Source organism: Pinus tabuliformis, chromosome 3_2 (genome assembly GCF_031772625.1).
Source record: "Pinus tabuliformis cultivar Carrire ecotype Pingquan chromosome 3_2, CPIR1, whole genome shotgun sequence".
In the NCBI taxonomy this organism is placed as follows: Eukaryota; Viridiplantae; Streptophyta; class Pinopsida; order Pinales; family Pinaceae; genus Pinus; species Pinus tabuliformis.
The window spans coordinates 1,061,746,201-1,061,772,322 of NC_142302.1; the positions used below are offsets into that span (position 1 = coordinate 1,061,746,201).

Here is a 26,122-nt window from a genome sequence, read left to right on the forward strand (position 1 = left end):
CCAAGGTTATAAGAGGATTTTATGTGTATGCGGTTTAAGGGATATGTAAAGGTGCATTGCTGAAGGGTTTTTAATTCCGACAGAAGGATTCTAAAGGAAGACTTTAACAAAGTCATAAACAAAGGCTTGAGTCTTATTTAAAAGACCAGATAGACAGTCTTAGGCGAGTGATTGGTTCGGATACAAAGGAACCATATAAGAGGGTGAAACCATTGATTTTATGAAGATTTGACTCCATTGCAAAGTCAATTACCTGGGACAGTTGCATTTATGCAGATTCTTGCATATTACGGGGATATGCGGTGGTAGCCCTCACCATTAGTGGTATCATAGTAGGTTTGTAATCGGAGTGGAGAAAGATTTCCTATGGAAAGGAGGTTGCACACAGAAGAAGGTAATGTGCATAGATTATAACAGAAGACTGTAAGGAGAACTTTAAAGTTCTGGAAGACTGTAGAAATTATAGCAGAGGCTTGGACTAAATAGGAATAGAGGATTTCTTGGAGGAAAGAGGAAGAAAGATTTCTTAATGCAAGTTTTGAAGGGAAGAGAACTAGGATACAAAACAGAGGACAATCCATCCAAGGCACAGGTGGAATGGTGAAACGAGATCATGCTGGGATCTTGAAGGAGAGGTAATATGTTATGTTCTATTTTAAACTGAGAATGTGTGTTTATATACTAATGCATAGGTGATAGCAAGAGAAGCTGTGAGAGGAGAACTAGATGTGTTCTTGAAGGAAGAGTAAGAAAAACAAACACTCTGAAGGAGAAGTGGCAGTGAACTTGAAGAATCCAACAAGATATTGGACAAAGAGGAGAGCTGAAGTGTTCTCAAGAGGAAGTGAGAAATTGCAGAAGCCTAGAGGGAGCAAAAGTGTTGCTCAAAAGGAGGTTCTAGATAGAGGACTTGTGCTTACCAAAAGAGTGAGTGACGAGAGCTTAGTGAGGTAAGATTGCAATGAGGAGGATTAGCTGTTGCAGAGGCTTGTTGTAGATGAGTGAGAGGTTCATGAAGAAATAAGAGAAGAAGATGTCATAGCAGAGGTTTAGAGAGAAGCCACAATAGAGGATATGAGAAGAAGGATGCCAAAGCAAATGGCAAGAGGATGAGTCAAGAGGAAATGGACAAAGAGGTTACTAAATTAAAAGAACAACTCAACACATTAAGGAGAATGCTTGAGGAAAGCCAAAGACTAGGTTGGGTCTTGAGGAAGAGACTAGTGGAGTGGCACGAGATGCAGAGATGGCTATGTAACAAATGCAAGTGAAGTGGCTGAGGGAAAAACTCAAGGAAGTTGAGTTGGAAATGGAAGAGTCCATTTGTGAACCAAAGCAGGGAGAAATTCTGGGAGAAAGTTAAGACTACACTGAAGATAAAGAATGGAGATCAAGTGAAGATCTCATGGACTATTGGGATAGTTCTAAATAATATGAGAAGATGCTGATTGAAGATGAAGACTTGAAGACTGAAACTTCAAGTGAGACCAAAAGGTCTGATGATTTTAAATCTGACAATTTGTGTATGTTTGCAGGTGAAACATGTAAAGAAGGACAATTTGCTGATATTGTCATGAAGAAGGAAGAAGACAAGCAGAATCTAAATTATGTTCTGGAAGAAGATGAGATAGATAGATCTCATATACAATTGGAGAAAGATATTATTGGACACCTAATCCTAAATGGGTTAGTGTGGAAGCCGAAAAGACTAAGCAGTCCAAGAGACCTTGGGATCTGAAACCCAAGAGTCATATGTTGTACTATAAATGTATATCTGATGTTAATAAAAAAATGAACTCACTGATTTATCTTTCCTATTCTTTGTTGTCCATGTGTGTTTAACATGGTATCAGAGCAGGCGAATTTTGGCCCTGCTCATATTTGAGCCACTTGTTTTGTGGTCTCTATGTATATGTCATTTGTGCAGACCTTCCAGTTCTGCCCATTACCTATAAAGCTCCATTAATTCATTGTTTGCCAGAAATCTGCTGACTCTGGCTATTTTAAGCCTCTCTGTCTGACCCTTGAAATCATACATGCGCTCTCTCTCTTCTGCGTTACTTGCGCCCTCTGTCCTTTAAATTATGCCTGCGCTCTTTACTGTTTATAAACGTTTTTGAAAAGCGCTGTCCTGACAATTGAATTTGGTGGGCCTGCTATATAATCCTGGTGCATTGAGCATTTGTAATGCCCCTTACCTGCTCTGAGCTATTCGACCTGACCCTCCACAGTCGCTGCTCACCTCTGACCATAACGTGCTGCTTTTTCCAGCGCTACCTCTGCCGCATCACTGCATCAACAGCCAATGATGTTTGTCTTGTGCAAGGATTTTGAAACTGAGTGTTGTCATTGCAATATTCATCAGGTCGGACCGGAAGGATTCTGAATTTGCCTTATTGTCCTAAACTCGCTGTTCTAAAGCATTGCGAGCACACTCAGCAGCCATTCTATAACCAGAGATAATTGTCATATGGTGAATCTTCATTGCTACTAGTTTTTCTGCCTCTCGCTAGAGCTCGCCAGCCAAAACAACTACTGAAGCGGTTCCATCTCCTACCTCATCATCTGGGACTTTCGAGATGTCAACCATTACTTTGGCAGCGGGATTATCTATGTGAAGCGATCTCAATATAGTAGCGCCATCATTTGTAATGGTGACACTATGTCCCCTGCCTGTGGATTGCAAAATTTTGTCCATTCCTTTAGGTCCTAGAGTCGTCTTTACAAGGTCAGCTATTGCCATGCCACCAACAAACGAAGCCATCCTGGCCCGTTCACCCTTCTTGTCCCTGGCATCGTCTTTAAATAACCTTTCAGTTGCCATGTCTGAGAGCAGGAAACGTTAACTGCAGGATCAATCGCCTCCTTTCTTCCGAACGCTTCTGTCCGCCGGGAAGGAAAATATTTGATTGCAGAGGGAAGTAGAGTCTTGAGCGTAAAGCGAGGGTTGGGGATTTTCGCATTGATATTTTACAGTTGCTGCAAGGTTGATTGAAGGTCTCTCTAAATGATTTAGAGTCTAGAAATGGCTCTCTGTCTTATTCACAAGATCCATTTTCTCGGTTTCAGTGGTCCATTTCAGAAGCAAGATACGTAAGTGGTGTTGAATGGTTCCTCTGGGTTCATGTGTATTTTGAAAGCTACGTTCATTGAAGGATTCTAGGCATTTCTTTTTTTTGTCGACTCATACTGGAAATTCTAGTATATTTATTGTGTCGGTTGTTATTCTCTGGTTATTTGCAATTGCTGGAGTAGTGCCAACAAGACCAAAAAGGGTTATCTCTGTGGAGCATCTATTTGAAATTGTTTGCGGCCCCTCTAAGCATATATCACCGAGTCTTGCAGCCCTTTAATCTCTGCGGTCGTGTGAATAATTCGAACCTATTTTAGACTTGTGTCATCATACTTCAGTGACAGAATCCACGTTGAAACTTTTTGTGGCCTAAAGTCTGGGCTCAAGCATCAAAGAACCAAATTTTGTCTTACATCCTCACGGTCTTTATTTCTGCGAATTTTTAAGGTATAAGAAAGAACCTACATGAAGGGCATTATCACTATATATGTAAGGGTAGATCATTAGTCTATTTCCGGATTGATATAAGGCGGAGATCTTGTGTAATTGCGGCCTAGAAAAGAGAGCCGACCTTAAATGATCTGTGCAATCCAAGAATTTAGTCCAGCATATACTTGAGGCATTCGTATTGTCTACCCTCTGCGGCACATCTCAATTTGTCAACACACCATTGCAGAAATAAAGCAACATATCTGAAACTTTGGATCTTGATCATATGGGCTTTGACATCATCTATTATTGGCATCAGTTAACGACACTTGTAGATGTTACGAACCTGAAATAAGATCCATACTAGAAGACTTGAAAGAGTGATGCTTTTGATAAAGCTCTTCTCAGGAGAAGTTGACAGAGCCATTTAAGACCGCTGCTTGTGCATTATGTAAGTGAGCTGAACTCATTCTAGCGTGCTCGAACTGTTTGTACTTCAACTGCAGATTGTGGAAGACATTCATTTTTTCTTGCAAAGGAGTGTTGTTTATGCATGAAAGAAATCAACCAGAAATGTGGCTTCATCCGTAATCTGCTCAACAAAGAATAATACCATTTTTATGGGTATTCTCGGCTATATATTTATATAGAGGCTGGTGTATATTTGTCTACTGAAAATTTATTCAATGCCCCGAGCATTCGTTGGAAAGGTCGTTTCTTTTTGTGAAGATTATTGCTCTTAATATGTGCACTAAGTCTCTATTGCAGAGAAAGAAATCAGTTTTGTATATCGCTCATTGATTTATTTGTGTGCTGACCTGGAGCTGTATTGAATGCAACGAAAACTATGATTTAAGCTGCCTGAATACGTTATGATGTTGCCTGAAATACGTTGAAGATGTTGTTTTAAATAAGTTTGTATGAGGCCTGAATGGTATAAAATCCAATGGTATGGTGATTGGTTTCAAATACACTTTAAATAGTTCAAATTCCATTTGCAACAGAGATTCAGTGCTTCTGTTCCTATAGTTGGACCCGATTTGATTGCTGGTGCCATTCATATGTTTAATGCTTTGCTGAGGTTGACCGCTGTAAATTACAGTTCAAAGAATGCCCATGACATGGTGTTATAATTATTGAAGTTTTGATAACCATCATTTCTGAAGGAGTACTTGAAGGATCCAAACAAGTTTGCAGTTGCTGCTGCCCAAATTGTGGCATTGTATTTAAAACTCTTGATTCCACTGCTGCATAAAGATTTTGACATTAAAAGAAAAATGGCCAGAACCAGTGAAGTATTACAGTTCCTTAAAACTCTGATATTATCTACTGTTGATGACACATTACAAATCAGCAAAGGATCTCTCTCAGAAATTCAGACATGTTTACAAAATGCACAGGAAAAGATCGATTTTTTGCAGCTTGAATCACAGCTACAGCAAGAAGAGCTACATCAAAATAGACACCATTCTGAACCTGTTTCTGTTCAGAACATTGAGACAACCACCCATCAGCAGCATGTTAATAATGGTACAGTTCATTCAAATAAAGCAGCAGCTGTATATGCAGATGCAGAAACTTAGTCTGCACTTCCCAAGCCCATCATCAAACCTTGGGAACAGCTTGTCCACAACAAGCACAGAACTGGTCTTGGATATGACAAGGACTTGTCCTTTCATATTCCAGACTATGCAAAGCCCATTCAGTTTCACAGCGCTGGATACATTCATGACAGTTCATCTACTCTTCATGACAGTTCAGCTTCAGCTGTTCCAGATTCTGCCCCTCTTCCACAGCAACAACAACAACAACAGATCATAAAATGCCAACACTGTGACCGAGTTGGCCATCTGAAAGATCACTGTTTTGATCTTCATCCATGTGAGCACTGTCATAAAACTAGCCATTCTTCGAACAGATGCTTCAGAAACAAACACCCTGCAAGAACAAAGATTCATCTTGGATGGATCGCTTCTTGGCAATGGGCATCAAAAGCCAAGAAGATATTCCAAACACATGTCAGAACTTGTTCCAGAGTATTAAACAGTCTTGCAGTTGAGTTTTCTCCATCTTCTCACCTTGTATCTGACAGGGGGGGAAATGATGGTCATCTACAAGCTTCAAAGTCACATCAAGCGAGCCTGAGCCACAACCTGCCACACCAGTTTCAGAGTTGTAGCCAGAGACAAAGATGCCTGAACATGCCTTCAGTTGGCAATCTGGGACACTTCCTCTAGCAGAAGACTCCAGCTTCTTGCCAGTTTTGGAAGAGTTCTAGGAATTGCATTAAGCATTCCAGAGTTGTTGGTTATCCTTAAACCATCACAGGTTGAGACTTCCCTTTTCAGGTTGAAGTTTTACCTTTTATGTGGGGTGAGACCTCCCTTTTATGGTTGAAGGTTTCCCTCTTTAAAACAATAGGATCACTTCCTCTAGCAGAAAACTTCAGTTTCTTGCCAGTTTTGGAAGAGTTCCGGGAACTGCACTAAGCGTTCCAGTGTTGGTGGTCATCCTTAAACCACCGCCCTTTATACCAACATTTCATAGAGCACATTCAGCCTAGTGCTGCGATGCATTTCTTGCACATTTTGTATTACAACTCTCTTCTTGGACTCATACATAACCCTTCGGATTAAGGGGGGGAATGTTGGACACCTAATCCTAAATGGGTTAGTGTGGAAGCCGAAAAGACTAAGCAGTCCAAGAGACCTTGGGATCTGAAACCCAAGAGTCATATGTTGTACTATAAATGTATATCTGATGTTAATAAAAAAATGAACTCACTGATTTATCTTTCCTATTCTTTGCTGTCCATGTGTGTTTAATAGATATCAAGCAACCAGGTGAAGGGCTTGAGTAGATTGAAGAGGAAACCATTGAAGAATTTCTGAGTCATAAAGTGAACTTGGAATAGTAAGGAGATATGATGGCTGAAGCATCAAGTGAGACCATAGGGCCTTATGTTTTTAAAAGTGATAGTTTGTATATGATGGCAAGTATTGCAGGAGAAAAGTAACCTTTGGAAGATATCTTCAGAGGAGATGAAGATCCAGAAATAAAAGGTGACAAAGAAAACTTTTCAGAAGAGGATGAATTTGATTGCATACACAAGGAAAAGTCTATGGATGAGTCTATAGAAGCTTTCATGGAGGAGAATGTTAATGAATATGAGGAGATCAGGATAACTCTGGGAGAAGAGCTACAAAGGGACAACAAGGTAAAATGTACTGAAGAAGTAGGACATCTACTGAAAGCTGTTAAGGAAGAATAAGTCTATGCAAAAAACTTAGCAAAGGGAGAAAGGACATCTGATGATCTATCCATAACAAAGGAAGGTATGGAAAACTATGTGAAATTTCCAAAATCTACTCCAATTGAGGTTATTGAGTTATATAGAAAATTAGATTTTCAAAGAAGGGAGTTGGAAAAACAAAGAATAGATGTTCAGGATAGATTGTTGAAAACAGAACACCAAAGAATTGTCATGAATGATAGTCATAAGGAAAAGGAGATGGATATGAGAGTTTAGCAGATTGACACTGCAAGAGAAGGAGTTCACTATGGTGGGCAAGAGAAGGAAGGAATCATTAGGACAGTTAGTGTGGAAGAGAGGCTAATGGACAGTCTCACGAATTCTTTTGAGAGTTCTAATCAGCATACTTATGTGTTGATGGAGGAGAAAGGAACAAAACAACAAACTGAATTGTTGCCAAATGAAAATAAGGCACAACAGCCTTGTGTTTTTAATTTTAACAAACTATTTATGAGTGGAGGTTTAGTTGGAGATGATGAAGGAGATTTGGCACAGCTAAGCCACTTAAAGATGAGAGAAGGAGATTATATACAAGAATCCAATCAATGGAATGAAGATGTTAAATTGCTGGAAAGAGTGCTGAACGGTCATGATTTTGTCATGAAAGAGGGTAAGAATGATAGGGAGGTAGTCAGCATAGGAGTCACAACAAAATTTGGAGGAAGCAAAGCAAAAGTTTGAGCAAGCAAGGTAGAAATCAACAAAGCAAGTAAAGCAAGAGTCAGCATAGAAGACAGCAACAACAACCTGAAGCAAAGAGAAGGAGATAGAAATATGAAGCAGAATATGAACCAATCCAAAGATGTAATGGAAACAGAGATTGAAGAACTGTGGCAATTTATCATGGAGAAATTCAAGGGAAGAGAACTTGGATACAAAACAGAGGACAATCCATCTAAGGCATAGGTGGAATGGTGAAACGAGATCATGCTGGGATCTTGAAGGAGAGGTAATATGTTATGTTCTATTTTAAATTGAGAAAGTGTGTTTATATACTAATGCACAGGTGACAGCAAGAGAAGCTGTGAGAGGAGAACCATATGTGTTCTTGAAGGCAGAGTAAGAAAAACAAACACTCTGAAGGAGAAGTGGCAGTGAACCTGAAGAATCCAACAAGAGATTGGACAAAGAGGACAACTGAAGTGTTGTCTAGAGGAAGTGACAAATTGCAGAAGCCTAGAGGGAGAAAAAGTGTTGCTCAAAAGGAGGTTCCAGATATAGGATCTGTGCTTACCAAAAGAGTGAGTAACGAGAGCTTAGTGAGGTAAGATTGCAACGAGGAGGATTAGCTATTGCAGAGGCTTGTTGTAGATGAGTGAGAGGTTCATGAAGAAAGAAGAGAAGAAGATGACTACGGATAGTCATAGCAGATGTTTAGAGAGAAGCCACAGCAGAGGATATGAGAAGAAGGATGCCAAAACAAATGGCAAGAGGATGAGTCAAGAGGAAATGGACAAAGAGGTTATTGAATTAAAAGAACAACTCAACACATTAAGGAGAATGCTTGAGGAAAGCCAAAGACTAGGTTGGGTCTTGAGGAAGAAGCCAGTGGAGTGGCACGAGATGCAGAGATGGCTATGTAACAAATTCAAGTGAAGTGGCTGAGGGAAAAACTCAAGGAAGTTGAGTTGGAAATGGAAGAGTCCATTTGTGAACCAAAGTAGGGAGAAATTCTGGGAGAAAGTGAAGACTACAGTGAAGATAAAGAATGGAGATCAAGTGAAGATCTCATGGACTATTGGGATAGTTTAAAACAGTATGAGAAGATGCTGATTGAAGATGAAGACTTGAAGACTGAAACTTCAAGTGAGACCAAAAGGTCTGATGATTTTAAATCTGACAATTTGTGTATGTTTGCAGGTGAACCACGTAAAGAAGGACAATTTTCTGATATTGTCATGAAGAAGGAAGAAGACAAGCATAATCTAAATTATGTTCTGGAAGAAGATGAGATAGATAGATCTCATATACAATTGGGGAAAGATATCAAGCAACTAGGTGAAGGGCTTGAGGAGATTGAAGAAAGGACCATTGAAGAATTTCTGAGTCATAAAGTGAACTTGGAACAGTAAGGAGATATGATGGCTGAAGCATCAAGTGAGACCATAGGGTCTTATGTTTTTAAAAGCGATAGTTTGTATATGATGGCAAGTATTGCAGGAGAAAAGCAACCTTTGGAAGATATCTTCAGAGGAGATGAAGATCCGGAAATAAAAGGTGACAAAGAAAACTTTTCAGAAGAGGAGGAATTTGACTGCATACAGAAGGAAAAGTCTATGGATGAGTCTATAGAAGCTTTCATGGAGGAGAATGTTAATGAATATGAGGAGATCAGGATAACTATGGGAAAAGAGCTACAAAGGGACAACAAGGTAAAATGTACTGAAGAAGAAGGACATCTACTGAAAGCTGTTAAGGAAGAATAAGTCTATGCAAAAAACTTAGCAAAGGGAGAAAGGACATCTGATGATCTATCCATAACAAAGGAAGGTATGGAAAACTGTGTGAAATTTCCAAAATCTACTCCAATTGAAGTTATTGAGTTATATAGAAAATTAGATTTTCAAAGAAGGGAGTTGGAAAACAAGGAATAGATGTTCAGGATAGATTGTTGAAAACAGAAGACCAAAGAATTGTCATGAATGATAGTCATAAGGAAAAGGAGATGGATATGAGAGTTTAGCAGATTGACACTCCAAGAGAAGGAGTTCACTATGGTGGGCAAGAGAAGGAAGGAATCATTAGGACAGTTGGTGTGGAAGAGAGGCTAATGGACAATCTCACGAATTCTTTTGAGAGTTCTAATCAGCATACTTATGTGCTGACGGAGGAGAAAGGAACAAAACAACAAACTGAATTGTTGCCATAGGAAAATAAGACACAACAGCCTTGTGTTTTTTAATTTTAACAAACTCTTTATGAGTGGAGGTTTAGTTGCAGATGATGAAGGAGATTTGGCACAACTAAGCCACTTAAAGATGAGAGAAGGAGATTATATGCAAGAATCCAATCAATGGAATGAATATGTTAAATCACTGGAAAGAGTGTTGAATAGTCATGATTTAGTCATGAAAGAGGGTAAGAATGATAGGGAGGTAGTCAGCATAGGAGTCACAACAAAATTTGGAGGAAGCAAAGCAAAAGTTTGAGCAAGCAAGGTAGAAATCAACAAAGCAAGTAAAGCAAGAGTCAGCATAGAAGACAGCAACAACAACCTGAAGCAAAGAGAAGGAGATAGAAATATGAAGCAGAATATGAACCAATCCAAAGATGTACTAGAAACAGAGATTGAATAAATGTGGCAACTGATCATGAAGAAATTCAAATGGAGAAAAATGATAGCAACAGGAAGAAAGATCAATCAAAAATTGAACCTGATTGACAAGAAGAAGAAGATGGAGCAAAAGATAGCAAAAGTACAGCAGCAACAAGGGAACAAAGCATGTGGACAGTTACAAAACAAAGTGTGGGATCCAGGAAGACGAAGACCAGAAGACACATGATCAGGAGATCATGAATATTTTCTACTTTGGGAGTCTGATGCAGGAGCATTCACCTAAGGGAAAATCATTGTAAATAATAGCCATAGGGGGTCATGTATTTTTAGGAAATAGTTTTCCTAAGTCTCAAGTTAATGTAATATCTAGGCCTTTAAGTAATTTAAGTAGATATGTGAGAGGAAATTGTAAGTTCTCTAGAGTAAATGAGGAGATGAGTTGCAGTAATGCCAAAAGAATCCAAAGCCAACTATAACTCTGAAACAGTTGCATGATTCGAGGACGGGAGAGAGCTTTTAGGAATTAATTGAAGTGAACATAGTGGACAGAGGATTTACGAGTCAATTCAGTGGATATAGGAGTGGAACGAGGATAGTCCAACAGAACTCCTGGCATATAAGTAAGCCTATGGGCAGAGTCAGAAAAAGAGGGCCACTGATAGTTGAAAATCAGGCTTGTGTGAGACCGAGGAGTCTCGAATGTAATATTTTCTTTTACATTAATATATACAGAGTTTGTTCTTGATTGTGTCAGTGTAATGGGGATTATTTCATGAATGAATTACTGTGAATTCATAGGCTCTGCAATAATTTGCAGGAAGAATTCTGAAGGACGCATAGGAACAAAGTGATTAATAGGAATCACAATGGAACATTGAATCCATTTGAAGAAGCAGAGTAAAACTCTAAAGAGAAATAATGAAGGTATATTTTGCATAAAAGCAAGCTTTGAGAAAGTTGAGTGGCGGAAGTAGACAACAGCGTTCTGAAGAACTGCACAGAGCAGAAGAACAAGATAGAGAGTTATAATGGATCTTTGAATCCATTCAAAGGAGCAATTAAAGTCCAAAAGGACAGTGATTGAAGGAGTACACAGAGTTAAGTTCAAACGAGAATGAATTGAGTAGTAGAAGAACAGAAAGCTGGAACCTTGTGAAAACCCAAAAACCACAGGAAACATTGAAAATGGTGGAAAAATTCTAAGTAAAAGGAACAAGTGGAAGGGCGAAGATTGATGCTTAGGAACTATTAGACCTGGGAAGATCAACAGCTGAGATCAAATCAGAACTAGAATATCGCATCACACTAGTTCAGTGGAAGAGGAACCAGCCTATGGAACTGCCAAGCTCTGATAGGACGATATAACCAGACCCGAAGCTCCATAATAGCGGATTTAAATCCCTATCAGGTCTGAGAATATAATCGCATCGGAACTTCATGCGATGAAGAGAAGCGCCATTAGCCGATGATCAGAGTTAACAAGTATTGGTAATCGGAGAAGGCAGAGTTCGGAGCGATAGTGCAGAGAGCTAGTGATGAACCAGACCCGACGATATTTATAGTCACGGTTGTAATAGATTTGAGTTCCGCTATATATGGCCCGGAGTGGGATTTCCTTTGTATTCCCGTATTCCGTGTGTTTGGAATAAGTTGTTGTGCCGAGCCTTTTAAGGCTAGAACATAGATTTAACGACTCCGATAGTCACATATCAGAGTCAGAGGGGTGATGAACCACATATATGGTAAGGCTGGGGAGAATGCGATGGCCGATTGCGATGAGGTTTAACCTCGGGGATTGTGCAGAATCGATATAAAAGCGGAGAAAGGTATGTTATGTGTATAAGTTCCTTTGTAAATTGGTTATAAAGGGATTTAGCGCCGATATGTAATAATGTGTGTTAATATATATATATATATATATATATATATATATATATATATATATACCAAGGTTATAAGAGGTGGTTATGTGTATGCAGTTGAAGGGATATGTAAAGGTGCATTGCTGAAGGGTTTTTAATTCCGATAGAAGGATTCTAAAGGAAGACTTTAACAAAGTCATAAACAAAGGCTTGAGTCTTGTTTAAAAGACCGGATAGAGAGTCCTAGGTGGGTGATTGGTTCTGATACAAAGGAATTGTATAAGAGGGCCAAACCATTGATTTTATGAAGATTTGACTCCATTGCAGAGTCAATTACTTGGGACAGTTGCATTTATGCAAATTCTTACATACTGTGGGGATATGCGGGGTAGCCCTCCACCACTATGCAGACAACCTGCAACCACATGAATTCTCGTCTTACTGAATAGAGCATTAACATAATAGTGTCCTGCAACTACATCAACGACTATATTTGCACAACCACCCTCGTAAAACTACTTACGTAGTAGCAAAAAAAATTCCTAAATCATAACTAAGAGAGGCAAAGCCTTTTGCATATTCATTTTACCGCACATCACCCTTTCTTCAAACAAATTGAAAACATATTTTATTTACCACTCCTGTTTACGCAAAAGACCCTAAATCTCCCACGCATACTCTATCCTCTACACAGTGAACTTTCCACACAACTAAACAATACCAATTACCAAATCGTTTGTCAAATCATAGCACTCAATATGGAAAGGACCTCAACTTTCCCACAGATTGTCAATCCTCTGCACGAGGAAACATAATAATATTATTTCAACATTTGTTTGGCCCACCTTGGCCCCCTTCTTCCCTTAGAGGCCTATGAAAACAACTTGCAACCACATCAATTCTCGCATCATTGAGAAGAGCGTTAACATAAGAGTGATAGTGTCAAGGCACACACCAACGCAATGGCCACTCACAAAATTACTTTTGTTGAGAGTTCTTTCGGTAAAAATCTCATTAGAAACAACTTAACGACCTTTTTCAAATGATCTAGTGTGGTTCATCTTGTACAAGATGAAGATGAACCACCCTAGATGGTTTGAAACGTGACGACAAATTGTTTCTAATGTGATTGTTACGGAAACAACTCTCAACAAAATTACTTTTATTTTAAGTTTAAATGAATTTCAAGCATTATAAAAAACGAAAAATAAAACATCATACATTAGTGGAATTAGGTATCATCAAAGCTTCCTCAACCAATAAAAAATTAGAAATAATATTTACCCAAAATTTGAAAATATTTTTAAATTAATAAAAAAATAGAAATATTAAGCATTTTCCCAAAACTATAGTCTCTTACAAAGTAAAGACCAATAAAATGTAAAGGTACTATTTTAAAATATTATTAGTTCAAAAGTCTTCTAACAAGACTCCTTTGTTTGTGGCACTCGAACTAGATTGTTGTAGAATGATAAAATATGTAACAGCTTTTGATTAAATAAAATTCCCTTGTTTTTTCTCGGGGAAAACTAATTACTAATTATTCTAGAAACAAAGAAAAATGTTAATAATTAGATTTGCTTTTTCGAAGTATTAATAATTTTAAAACTCTATGTATTAAAAAGATACGAGGATGTCAAAGCCCTCCTAATATAAACAATTTAAATAAATTTCTATCGCAATTAAGAAGAAAAGGGTCGGATAATGAAAGGCTTGATTTCAACGGCAGAAGATGACAATACACCCGATCAAGATGATCTAGGCTTTGGCGTTTAGAGGATCCCATTTCTATCACATGAAGAACCGATATGCCGGGTAGGACGCCTTGCCGTATGGGGCAAGAAGCAGCCGTTAGGCATAAACAGATTGATTGGCGCATTGTAGCTATGTCAAATACAGCTAGGCGCAATCTTTTTCCTACTGGAATTTGGGAAGTTTTTGTTTTTGGTTTTCTATTTTATTTTATTTTTTATAATTTGCTTAATTAAAGATATTTATTCAAATCATAAATTTGACAGTGAAATTTTCACAATTAAAATATTTAAAAAATATTAAATATTAAATTATATAAACAATTAAAAAATTAATTTAAATAAAACCAATCAAAATTTAATTATAATTATTTTATCAAATATTCTCAAAATAATTTACTTAAAAAATATTATTTTATTCATGAAAACAACAACATTAGCGGGTCTCCATTGAACACCAATTTCTACACTAATAAATGCACAGGTCTACAATAGACTTAGAAACCCGAAGGCACACAATTTATTAGTCATCAATAATGCTTTGAATGCGAAAACACTACCCAACTGTACGGACGAGCGCACGCATCCAACGTGTCCATTCATTTTAAATATAGAACTCTGTAAATTCAAAGAACTTGCAGAGGCATATGGTTTGGACACCTACATAGGCGTAGAATGGATACTAATAAACGCAGTTAGTCTAAATTTCGAAACCATGTTTTTTTTTGCATTTTGAAATTTTTGATAATTAATGTTTAAAATTTTTTTAGAATGCTAAATTTATAGGTTAAAAAAACCAATTTAAACACTATAAATCAAAATAATACTGTGTGATTTTTAGGTTGCCACGGTAGCTTCAAAGAAAATTCGAAATAGCTATTTGTTTTGGTTAAGACTCACGGAAGTCTGCCTGCATGGTTATAATTGGCGAACTACACGCGTTATTTCTCAACGCTCAACGCCACTTTTGAAAACAAATGTAAAGACTTTCAGTTTCCAAAACGATATTAAACTCAACTTCCTTGACATTTTATTGTTCACAAATTATTTTAGAAATAACCATACACTTGCAGATTACATATAGCACTGCATGAAGATAAGGGCTTGTCTGCATCGACTCGGGTCACATGTGATGTGGATTCCAACACAACTCATGGTGAGAAGTTGACAGGGTATACAGGCTGTTTAGTATTAGGGTTGAATAGTCCAAAGTGTTTCTCTGTCTCGTCGCCTTGCTTCAAATTCTCGTTGAAAAGCGCGAAAACATATGTGTCGATGCTCATTCCTGGCCTCTTTGGTGTTCCTGCATTCGATAATACATGTTTAATAAGATTATTGTTATAGGTCTGAGCATTCTCAATGGTGGCCACATCCGCGCCAGCAGAAGGCCATCCACTTTCGGCAATGACGATCGGGATGTTGGGATACCCCGAGGCTTCCATGGCCCACAAAAGAGTATCAACCATGGCATCGAACAGGTTGCTGTAGCTGTGATCTTTGTCTGTCACCGGCGTAGCCGTGGGCTGAAAGAGAGCGTAGTCCAGATGAATGTTGCTTGGGTCGCCGATGTAGCTGAAATATGGATAGACATCCGCCATGAAGGGACCGCCGTTCTGTGACAGAAAATTGAGTATTTGGCTCATCGTGTCCTTCACAGCATCTACGAAGACTCCGTTAGACGGCAGGTTGCCGCTGCTAACATCCATCCTGTGGGTGGTAGAGACCTTGATGCTATTCTGCAGATTAGCGTTCTGGATCGCAGTTTGAATGTTGTTCATGGCCGGAACAAGATAGGGTACGTACCGAGCGTTGTTCGGGGTTATCAAAACTTCGTTTCCCACTGCAATGTATTTGACATTGGTGGCGGGATAGAAGGGCACAATGTTCTCGTTAACCCAACCGTTTGCGGACTCTTGGCTGGAAGATATGTTCTCCAGTTCGTCGTTAGCGACACCCACTATTACATCGATACCAGAATTCGCGAAAGCTTGCAGTACAACTTTGCTTTCCTGGTAAATTCTCGTTTTCCCAATGTTGTTGGACTTCATTAAAGTTACCACCTCGTCTGCAGATGGAAGTTTGTCTGCGTCCATACCATAGTCCACTCCTATTTTATCACCATCTGCACACCGAATTCAATTAAATCAGTTTAATAGAGCGACAACATTGAACTTAAATCTTTGAATAACAATCCTATTGTATGAAGCATGTATCAAAGTAGGAAGGAAAAGAATGCAATATCATGTTAATTTACCTGCGAGAATTAAACAACAGAAGATGGCCACACATCCAATGAGGAAGATCCTAGATTGGTCTTTAAAGGCTGCCATTTTTATCACAGGAAATGAGAGGATTGATAAATAGCATGCGAGGGCGTTGTATTTATAAGGAGCTCGATTGGTCTGCGCATGGATTGAAAATTCAAAATCGATAGGGCAAGAACGATGCCGTGCCGCATCGGACTAGCTCTGTGTCGTTTGCACTGATAATATTGTTCCCGTACGTCACGTTATATCCACAGTTGTACAATAAGGAGAGCAGGGGGCACATTTTTTCCTGACGTACGTTATATCCACAGTTGTACAATAAGGAGAGCAGGGGGCACATTTTTTCCTCTTGAAATGAAATGTCATCGGTCGTTTCTGCACATTTTTCTTCATCAATTTGTCGCAGCCCAAGAGTTGAACAGCCGCCATCGATTATAACAGCCAAAGTCTCGAAATACAGGACGTTGACGTCTAACTAGGGCATGACTTTTACACCATGGGAAGATTTCAATACGAAATTACATAATGAACTTGCTTCTATGTTCGTTCTATTTAATTATTAGGTGTATTATAATTTAATGTTCAATAACAATTATTCATTTAACTGGAACCTGGGACGCGGAAGGTGGGTAAAGAGTAGATAGGTGGTGGCCATGGTGATTGTGATAGTTTAATAATCTCCCTTGTCAGATTCGTTTTATTTAATTATTAGCACAACCATATTTATTAATATGGTTTATATATCTCTATAAGGTATATGATACCTTATAGAAGTATATATGTAATTACATATTCCAATGTATTTAATATATTTGAATAAGACATATATCAACCATATTAATAATTATTTAAAATTATTAATAATTATATAAATAACTATATAGAATTATTAATAATTATATAAATATTAACAACCACATTATTTATATATCACTGTATAAATATTATAATAGTAGAGTTGAGGCTTCTGTGATCCATAACAAATTTACGAGAGATTTTTCGGCGAAAATCACATGAAAGAAAATCTCTCGTAAAAATATTATAATAATTATATAGACTTATATTCTATATTAATTAATAATAAAAATAGCTCATAATAATATTATATTATTATATATTAATAATATAATCAATATTATTATAATATTATTAGGAGTTTATATTATTATTATAATATTTATATAATAATATATAGAAATAATTTGGTTGTTAATATTTGTATAGTTATTAATAATATTTGATTATAATATTATAATAAGAACAATAAAAATCAATTATTTATTTTTTATTATAATTAATAATTTTGCAAATAATAGCAACTATATTCTTATATAATTATATATTTATGATTATTATATTATTATTATTTTAATAATATAAACTCATATTATTATTATTATTATTATATAAAATATAATTATTATCATAATAATAATAATAATATAATCAATATTATTATAATATTATTAGGAGTTTATATTATTATTATTCTTAGGCTTTACTATTTTTAATATTTATTTTAGGGTTAGTATAAATAAGGTTAATTATTATCAGTATTTAGGATTATTAATAACCATATAAATAACTATATAGGATTATTAATAACTATATAAATAAGAATTAGATTATTTATACATATTACTGTATAAATATTATAATAATTATATAAACTCCTAATATATATTAATTAATAATAAGAATAGCTCATAATAATATTAGATTATCATTATATTATTGAAATAATATAATAGTAGGTGGGTGCGATCATACGAGCGTTAATACACCACATCCCATCAGAACTCCGCGGACACCTTTAGTTTAACCTCACTCACACCACTTTTTTCCCTTTCAGGGAAGACCTCCCGTGACTGCGATTGACCTAGCCCCTGCGCCGCCCCGTGCTGGCACTGCGATCGGCAGCTGCGGCTCTTGGCAGCCATGCCCAGTGAAGGGGAGGCGGATCCTCCCCCCCTCCCTCCAGAAGTTATAGAATTTCAAAAAATTATTGATGCATGCAACAAATGCCCACCATCTGCTCAACAACAGAAATTCGTTAAGAGAAAAGAATGCATTCCCTCGGTGGCCCTCCCTGAGGAAGAAACCTGCCGCTCAGCTCTGAAGCTAGTTGATAGAGGGCTCATAGGGCAGTTTACCGATCTCTGGCCTTCGCTCAAATCTGTAGAAAACTGGATCAAGAGAAACTGGACCCCTCTGATCAAGGAGGGAATTAAATCTTATTTTGTAGGCAAAGGTTTCTTTGTATTTGTCTTTGAATCAGCAGAAGATCGAAGTCTCATTTTCAGGAACGGGCCATACTTCATGGGGCCACAGGGACTATATTTAAACAAATGGTCTCCAGATTTCGACCCGACCCAAGATGTTCCTTCTGCGGTTCCAGTTTGGGTGCGGCTTCCCCATCTTCCCCTGCACTGCTGGAGTCAGAAATCTCTCCAAATCATCGGCAACTCCCTTGGCAAATACATTGATCAGGCCGCAAGGAAAGATCAATATTCCTGTGCTCGAATATGTGTGGAAGTAGATCTGGAAGAAGGCCTACCCGAAGCAATAAAACTTACTGTGGCAGGATGGTCACATATCCAAGAGTTGGATTACGAGTAGATCCCCTTCAAATGCAGACACTGCCACGACTATGGCCACTTTGCAAAAAATTGCAAGAAAAAAACGGAAGATCAGAGCCACCCCCACAAAGGAGATCAATGGACTACAATTCAGAAAACGGGTCATGCAAAAGCAACAGGGAAAGTAGCCACAAAAGGGAATGATCAAGGAAAAGCCAGCAAAGAAATTGAAACACAACAGCAACCGAATGAGATCCCAAGCACTGAAGAAGCCTCTCCATCAGAACCCCCAGAAACGGATATGAACAATCCAGCACAAGTCGAAGATCCACAGACAAATAAAGAGCGAGGCGGAGATGCATCGCCCGACTCTCCTCAGGACAACCCCTCCAGGCTTTCGTATGCAGATATAATAAAGAAGAAAAAATTGCCAGATCCTCCAGACTCCTCAGATGAAGAGACCTATGAGAGACCCTCAAAGAAAGCAGGCAGGAAGACCCACAAAGCAGCCAGGGAGGAGGAGGCAGAGCGACTCAAAATGCAAGGAAGCCAGTCCACAATAGAGATGACTATAGGACGAAATACTAGAGGAAGATCCACCAAGGGAGGAATCCCAAATCCCTCGCCAGGTAAATAATGCGTATAGTCTCTTGGAACTGTAGAGGCCTGGGGACCCAACCAAAAATTGAAGTCGTCAAAGATCTGATGAAAATAGAACCCTTAGACATCCTCTTGCTCCAAGAGACCAAAATCGATGGGCAAGCTCTCAAGGATATCGGCAAATCTAAATGGAAGAAGAACGACGGCATAGCAGTCAGCTCAAGGGGAACCTCGGGGGGCATTGCAACTCTCTGGTCGGAAGATCAGTTTCACCTGTCAAACTCCCATGAGACCCAGCACTGGATCTTCACGGAGCTCAAGCATTTAGAAAGTAAGTTAACTATAGCTTTATTCAATTTATATGTTCCAGTAAATTATGTAGAAAAAAGAGACTGTTGGAATACTCTTTCGGCCTTCTTAGACCAACACTCCCTAAACAACATTGTCCTGGGAGGAGATCTCAACTTAGTCATGAAGCCAAAAGAAAAAAGGGGGGGAAACAGCAGCAGAGATCAGTTGCTCCCATTGGTAGAGGAAATAATCCAGTAGAGGGATCTACTTGATTTTGCCCCAGTGAGAGGCAAATATACTTGGACCAACAACAGATCTGGGTCTGACCACATCGCTGCCCGGCTGGACAGATTTCTAATTCAAAGTTCCCTGCTGATGGAAAAGATTCTCATATCAACAAAAATTCTCCCCAAGCTCTCCTCGGACCACAAGCCAATCCAACTCCTTTTGGCTCCTGAAGAAGATCTTGGCCCCATTCCCTTCAAATTCAGTCCTCTTTGGATTGAAAAAGCAGGGTTCAAGGACACGATCCAATCAACTTGGGATATCCCCATCAACGGATCCCCAAGTTTTGTTTGGGAGCAAAAATTAAAAGCCACCAAAAAAGCTCTAAAAGAATGGCTAAGGAAAATCCATAACCCCACCAGCCAGCAGAGAAAACTCGATGTTCAGCAGCTAGAAACCTTGCAAATTGATATGGAAGGGCTCAACATTACCCCGGAAATTTTAAATAAAGAAGCGGCCTTCCAAAGAAACATCCACCAATCCTGCAGAAGGGAAGAAGAGCACTGGAGACTTAAATCTCGCAGCCTCTGGCTAAAGGAAGGAGACCGAAATACTGCCTTTTTCCACCGACAATACAAAGCCCGCCTATCTCGGAATCATATCACTGAGATTAAAAATGACGAAGGGCAGATCTATAATAAATTCGACCAAATAAAAATTGCAGCTGAAAACCATTTCAAAAATCTATATGGCACAAGGCATGAAGGAAGCAAAGAAGACATTGAGGATCTTCTCTCTCATATTCCCCACCTCATCACCCATGAAGACAATCAGGCTTTACTGAAACCAGTTTCTGAAGAAGAAATCATCAAGGTTATTTGGGCAATGGAACCAGATAAGGCCCCTGGGCCAGATGGTTTCACAATACATTTCTTCAAAGTCTGCTGGGACATCATCAAAATAGACTTGCTGAAAATGATACAAGGTTTCTTTGGGAAAGCCAAGATTGGGGGAGGCACCAACTCCACCTTTCTCGCTCTGATTCCAAAAGAGGCCAACCCGGAAACATTCAGTAGGTTTAGGCCCATCTCCCTATGCAATGCCTCCTATAAAATACTGTCCAAGATTCTGGCAAACAGAATTAAACCCCTTCTGGACAAGCTGATATCCAATGCCCAAGGGGGGTTTGTCAAAGGCAGACATATCTTGGACAATATCATCCAAGTGCAGGAAGCCATCCATTCCAGCAAACAGAGGAAAGAGAAGGGGATGTTGATCAAGCTTGATATGGCTAACGCATTCGATAGAGTCAACCATTCCTTTCTTCTCAAAGTCCTACAATCCTTTGGCTTTCCTCCTCAGTTCATCAATCTTATCAAAGCTTGCATCTCATGCCCCTGGATCGCCCCCATGGTTAATGGACGCCCAACATCCTTCTTTCAAGCTCAGCGCGGATTAAGGCAAGGCTGTCCACTCTCACCTTTCTTGTACATTCTCATGGCAGATACTCTTAGCAGGAAGCTGGCTGCGGAAATGAACACAGGAGAACTCCCAGGAATCCGAATCGCAAATGATCTAAACCCAATAAATCATGCCTTATTTGCAGATGACTCCATTCTTCTAGGAGGAGCCTCCACTAGAATCGCAGCCAATTTTAATGCTGTTTTAAAATGTTACTGTAGAGCTTCAGGAGCCGTTATAAATAACAGAAAGAGCTCGATCTTCGAATGGAATGTGAGCCAACATAATCTCAATAATATAGCCCAGATCCTTGGATTTGAGTGCTTCGCACAATGGGACAGCATCAAATATCTCGGCTTACCCCTTACAACCGGAGTCAATAACAGATCTTTGTGGCATGGCATCATAAGCAAAATTAAAGACAAGATCACGTCCTGGGAGGTTATTGGCTAACCAAGGGAGGAAAAATTATCCTTCTTAAATCCGTCTTATCTGCTCTTCCCATTTATCAAGCCTCCTTTCTTCTGGCCCCGAAACACATTACGGATCAGATCTCCTGTCTTCTACGAGACTTTCTCTGGAAAGGAGGCAGAGGCAATCACAATAAAATTCATCTGGCAAACTGGGAACTAGTCAAGCGGCCAACTCTCGATGGTGGGCTCCAGATCAGAGATCCTGCTCTCTCTAATCTGCTACTTGGATGCAAGCTTCTGTGGAAAATATACTCAGATCCTTCACATCAGGTCAGTGAAATGTTCATCTCAAAATATGCGCAGGGGATCTCCCTCAGGCATCTGTCAGCAAATAATACTTCAGCAGGCACTCTCACCTGGAATCTCTGCAGGAAAAGCATAAGCAGTTTCAGTAAACATCTATACCGCATCCCGGGCAATGGGGAGAAGACCCTTCTCTGGAAAGACCGCATCATGAACAGCCCTCCTCTCAACTCCCATGCAGAAATCCGGGACATCAGAAACTGGCTTCACGATGCAGGAATAAGAAAGTTGAATGATATCTCTGAGTGGGACAGCAAAGGAAATTGGATCGAATGGGCGATCCCTCCAGTGCCAGCGCAGTTTCAACACCAAACTGAAATTCTCAAATCACTGCTCTTAAATGCAGCGCCGATACACCGCAATATCGCTGACAGATGGGGGTGGGGTGAAACTGGGTTTTATACGCCATCCTTGGGTTACTCTGCCCTGCAGATCAAAAAAGACAGGCTGAGAACGCCATCGTTCTAGAAACAGGTATGGAGTGCCAAGGGACTTCCCAAAGTCAATTTCTTCTTTTGGACCCTCATTCAGAATAAACAGCTCACTGGGGACAACTTGGCAAAACGAAACTTTGTTGGGCCACATAGATGTGCATTGTGCAGGAACTCAGGAGAAACAACCTCCCACCTGTTCATTGACTGTGTTTTTGCCAAAGAAGTATGGACATTAACCCTTCTTGGTCTGCCCGTCCCCCCGCCCCATCACAGCTCCATTGCTGTTCTCTTTTCTGAATGGATTCATCACTATCCTCATCCCATTCCAAATAAATCCTTGTGGATTCACATATGGCTTTCCATTCCTAAATTTGTAAGCTGGGAAATTTGGCTGGCCCGGAATGATTTAATTTTCAATAATTCCCCTCGCTCTCCTGCTAAATCCGCCTCAATTGCTAAAGCCCTCCTCATAGAATCAGTCCTCCAGCACTCCCATTTCTCTGACTCCTCCCTTCTCCCCTCTGAAAAGGCTTTGGCTGAACCTCCACAGCCCTCACCCCTCTTGCAAAGCCCTCTCCCTTCCCCCTCCCCTCCCCTCTCCTTCATGGAAAATCAGAGAATCTGAAGCAGCTTTCCAGAACTGGTGGAAGAAGCAAAACACAACTTCAATATTCTTTGACGGAGCCTCCAAAGGAAATCCGGGGGCTGCGGGAGCTGGTGGAGTCATATACTTTGCAGACAATCTCAGTAAGGTCCATTTCTGCTGGGGGCTTGGCATTTCCACAAACAATCAGGCAAAGCTTCTCGCCCTCACAAAAGCCTGCCAAATAGTGCGGGATAAAGGCATCAAAGACTGGCAAGCATTCGGAGACTCTGAAATCCTCATTAGGAAGATCAATTCAGATGACCAGTTCAGCAATGCAATCCTCAATAAGTCTCTGAATAGGCTGAAGCTAATCCTGCAAGACTTCACCTCCTACAAAATTTATCACATCCTCAGAAGTCTGAATAAGGAGGCAGATGAAATGGCAAACAAAGGTTGCCTATTAGAACCGGGAACTCTAAACTACAATGGTAACAACGCTAAGTCACATAGCATAACTTAGCTAAAGGGCAGTTCAGAATAAGAAGCAGAAAGCAAGGATCATACCACACTGAACAAGCATGAGAGGAACAAGACTGATATCTTCGGCACATCATCTGATACAGGGCTTAGCAAGAGGTGTACAGGTAAAATTTGGGGAACTTACTCCTTAGCAAATATATTCTCACAGGGAAGTAGCAGCTGGAAAAAGATGGAGGCTTGGAATTTTCTACATAAAATCAGATCTATCAATAGCCGGATCATGGTTAATGCAAATGATAGAACTTTACTGATAGAAAGAGGTTCATTCCTGTTTGTAGACTCTGCGGAGCATGGGCAGTACACCCCCGAGAGGGTTTCCCATCATATACTATAACCCTGTCTGCCAAGTATGTTGCCATTATATAATCATGCTCAACAACAAAAGCTGTCTTCTCGGCATGAAGAATAAATTGCTGTATGACCTTCGCTGCCACAATACGTTGTACAGAATCTAAGTACGCAATTGGTTCATCAATGAGATAAATATCTGCAGGCTGCACAAAGATGTGAAGTCTTTGTCAAATTGCAGTTACCGGTCGTAGAAAATTCCAAGGCATATGCATCTCACCTAAATAATCAGTTGGTCTTTGTCATGTTACTGCACTCAGAAAAGGAACGGTTGGAGGACTATACAAACGAATATTGCTGGACAGGGCTCTGCCGACGCCATTGGGCTCGTTTGGAGGGTTCCAGCCTACAGTGGACAGCAAACCAATACGTGCCAAGAATAAATCCTCGGCAATCCTTGTTCCTATGACGGAAATGTGCAGAGTCCTGAGAGGTGTCGTTTCTCAGGCTTGCGGTTCCAGACAAAGCCACGAAAATCCTTGTCCCCAAGCCGGAAAATGCGCAGAGGAGAGGTGTCAGTCTACAAGCTTGCAGAACCCCCTAAGGCGGGAAAACAGAAAGGAATGCTATGTAAAACTGGGGCGTTTAGACCTTGGTCAAACCAGATTTTTCTAATAAAAGATATCCGTTACTGTTAAAAAAAAAAAGAAATAATATAATAGTATAAAATTATAAAAATAATAATAATAACAATTATATTGTATAATAATAATAATAATAATATAATAATATTATATTATTATAATAATATACAAATATAATTATTATTATAATAATAGTATAATCAATATTATTATAATAATAACAAGAAAGATCATTTATTTATAATAGTTAATAACTATACAAGTAATAGCAACTATATTCTTATATATTTAATGCAGGAGCATTCAGCTCAATATTATCATTGTATTTTAGTAGAAATAGGGGGTCTTGTATTTTAAGGATGTTGGTTTCCTAAGTATTGCATTTATGTAATTATTTAATGTTTTGAGTGATTTTAATGAGAATAGGAATTAACTGAATATTGTGAGGCTTTATTGTAAATGTTCTCGAATGTAGGAGAATATGAGAGATTTAGGATAGTTGAGAGATTGAGGGATTGAGAATTGACTGTAAATCTTAGTTTAGGAGTCAGTTCATGAATCTAGGGATTAGAGAGGAGTTTTAGGAAGAAGAAGGAGATTTTAGGATTTTGTTGAGGGATTCAAAGATCTAAACTAAAAAGTGGTTTTAGAACCCCATTGTATAAGTATAAGACTAAAAAGCATGAATAGAGGTTGGAGAGGTTAAGAGAAAAGTAGATAGTAGGTTGGAGTGTCTTTAGCCTAAGAGTAGATAATGAATTGAGGCCACAGATATTGAACATAGGGCCTGAGGAAGAAGGATTCCATTCTGTAATTATTCATTTGTATTTATATATACAGTAATTGAGTAGGACTATATAATGTGTGATTGAGTGTTAAATGATTCTTGAATGCATTAGAGGATTATATATATATATATATAGACGGAGTGCGTGAACGCAGAGGAGCGGAATTCGACAAATACACAAAGAAGAACATGACAAGGAGGATCCTAATGAATTGTTAAATCCATTAGAATGATCAACCCAAAGCTCAGGAGGGATAGTGCGCAATTAAAAAAAAACCCAAGCGACCAAGCGAAACCCATAGAAACAACGCTGAAAACAGCTTAAAACCCAAGTAACAGAAAGAACGAGAAGTGAAGTGGTGACACTTAGCAGCCGTTGGATCATTTAGATCAATGGCCCAGATCAAGTCGCAGCGGCATAAGGCATTTGAAAATAACGACACTTTAAAGTGAAAGGATCTAACTTGAAGGATTAGTGAAATGCGATCGCGCGAATAAATGCACATGTTTAAGAAAATTCATTGAAATCATGATTTTTTTATATCAAAAAATTTTAAATTTTTTTTATATCAAAATATTTTAAATTTTTGAGTGTATTAAATTATATATATAATTAAAAAACTAATTTAAATAAAACAAATCAAAATTTAGTTATAATTTTCTTTTACTAAATTCCAAAAAAATATTTATCAAATATTATCAAAATAAATTACTCAAAAATATTATATTTTATTCATGAAAACAACAACATTAGCGGGTCTCTATTGAACACCAATTTCTACACTAATAAATGCACATGTCTACAGTAGACCTAGAAACCTGAAGTCGCACAATTTTTTAGTCATCAATAATGCTTTGAATGCGAAAAAACTATCCAACTGTATAGACAAGCGCATGCGTCGTCCATTCATTTTAAATATAGAACTCTGTAAATTCAAA

The 26,122-nt window shown here is 38.7% G+C and overlaps 2 protein-coding genes and 1 pseudogene across 2 annotated transcripts; 1 reads left to right on the forward strand and 2 right to left on the reverse strand.

Moving 5' to 3' along the window:
- Positions 1 to 2,509: 2,509 nt before the first annotated feature.
- On the reverse strand, positions 2,510 to 2,824 carry LOC149184268 (T-complex protein 1 subunit beta pseudogene; annotated as a pseudogene).
- An 11,888-nt stretch (positions 2,825 to 14,712) lies between these two features.
- LOC149184269 (glucan endo-1,3-beta-glucosidase-like) lies at positions 14,713 to 16,103 on the reverse strand. Its single transcript, XM_089418876.1, has 2 exons — positions 15,960 to 16,103; positions 14,713 to 15,827 (listed from the first exon to the last, which is right to left on the reverse strand). Exons 1-2 carry the CDS (start codon positions 16,033 to 16,035, stop codon positions 14,857 to 14,859), a joined length of 1,047 nt encoding a protein of 348 aa, XP_089275002.1. The 5' UTR covers positions 16,036 to 16,103; the 3' UTR covers positions 14,713 to 14,856.
- A 2,749-nt stretch (positions 16,104 to 18,852) lies between these two features.
- Positions 18,853 to 24,427, forward strand: LOC149184270 (uncharacterized). The gene is made up of 6 exons (XM_089415292.1): positions 18,853 to 19,180; positions 19,294 to 19,482; positions 19,726 to 21,569; positions 21,680 to 22,365; positions 22,889 to 23,425; positions 24,073 to 24,427. Exons 1-6 carry the CDS (start codon positions 18,853 to 18,855, stop codon positions 24,425 to 24,427), a joined length of 3,939 nt encoding a protein of 1,312 aa, XP_089271418.1.
- Positions 24,428 to 26,122: the final 1,695 nt, after the last annotated feature.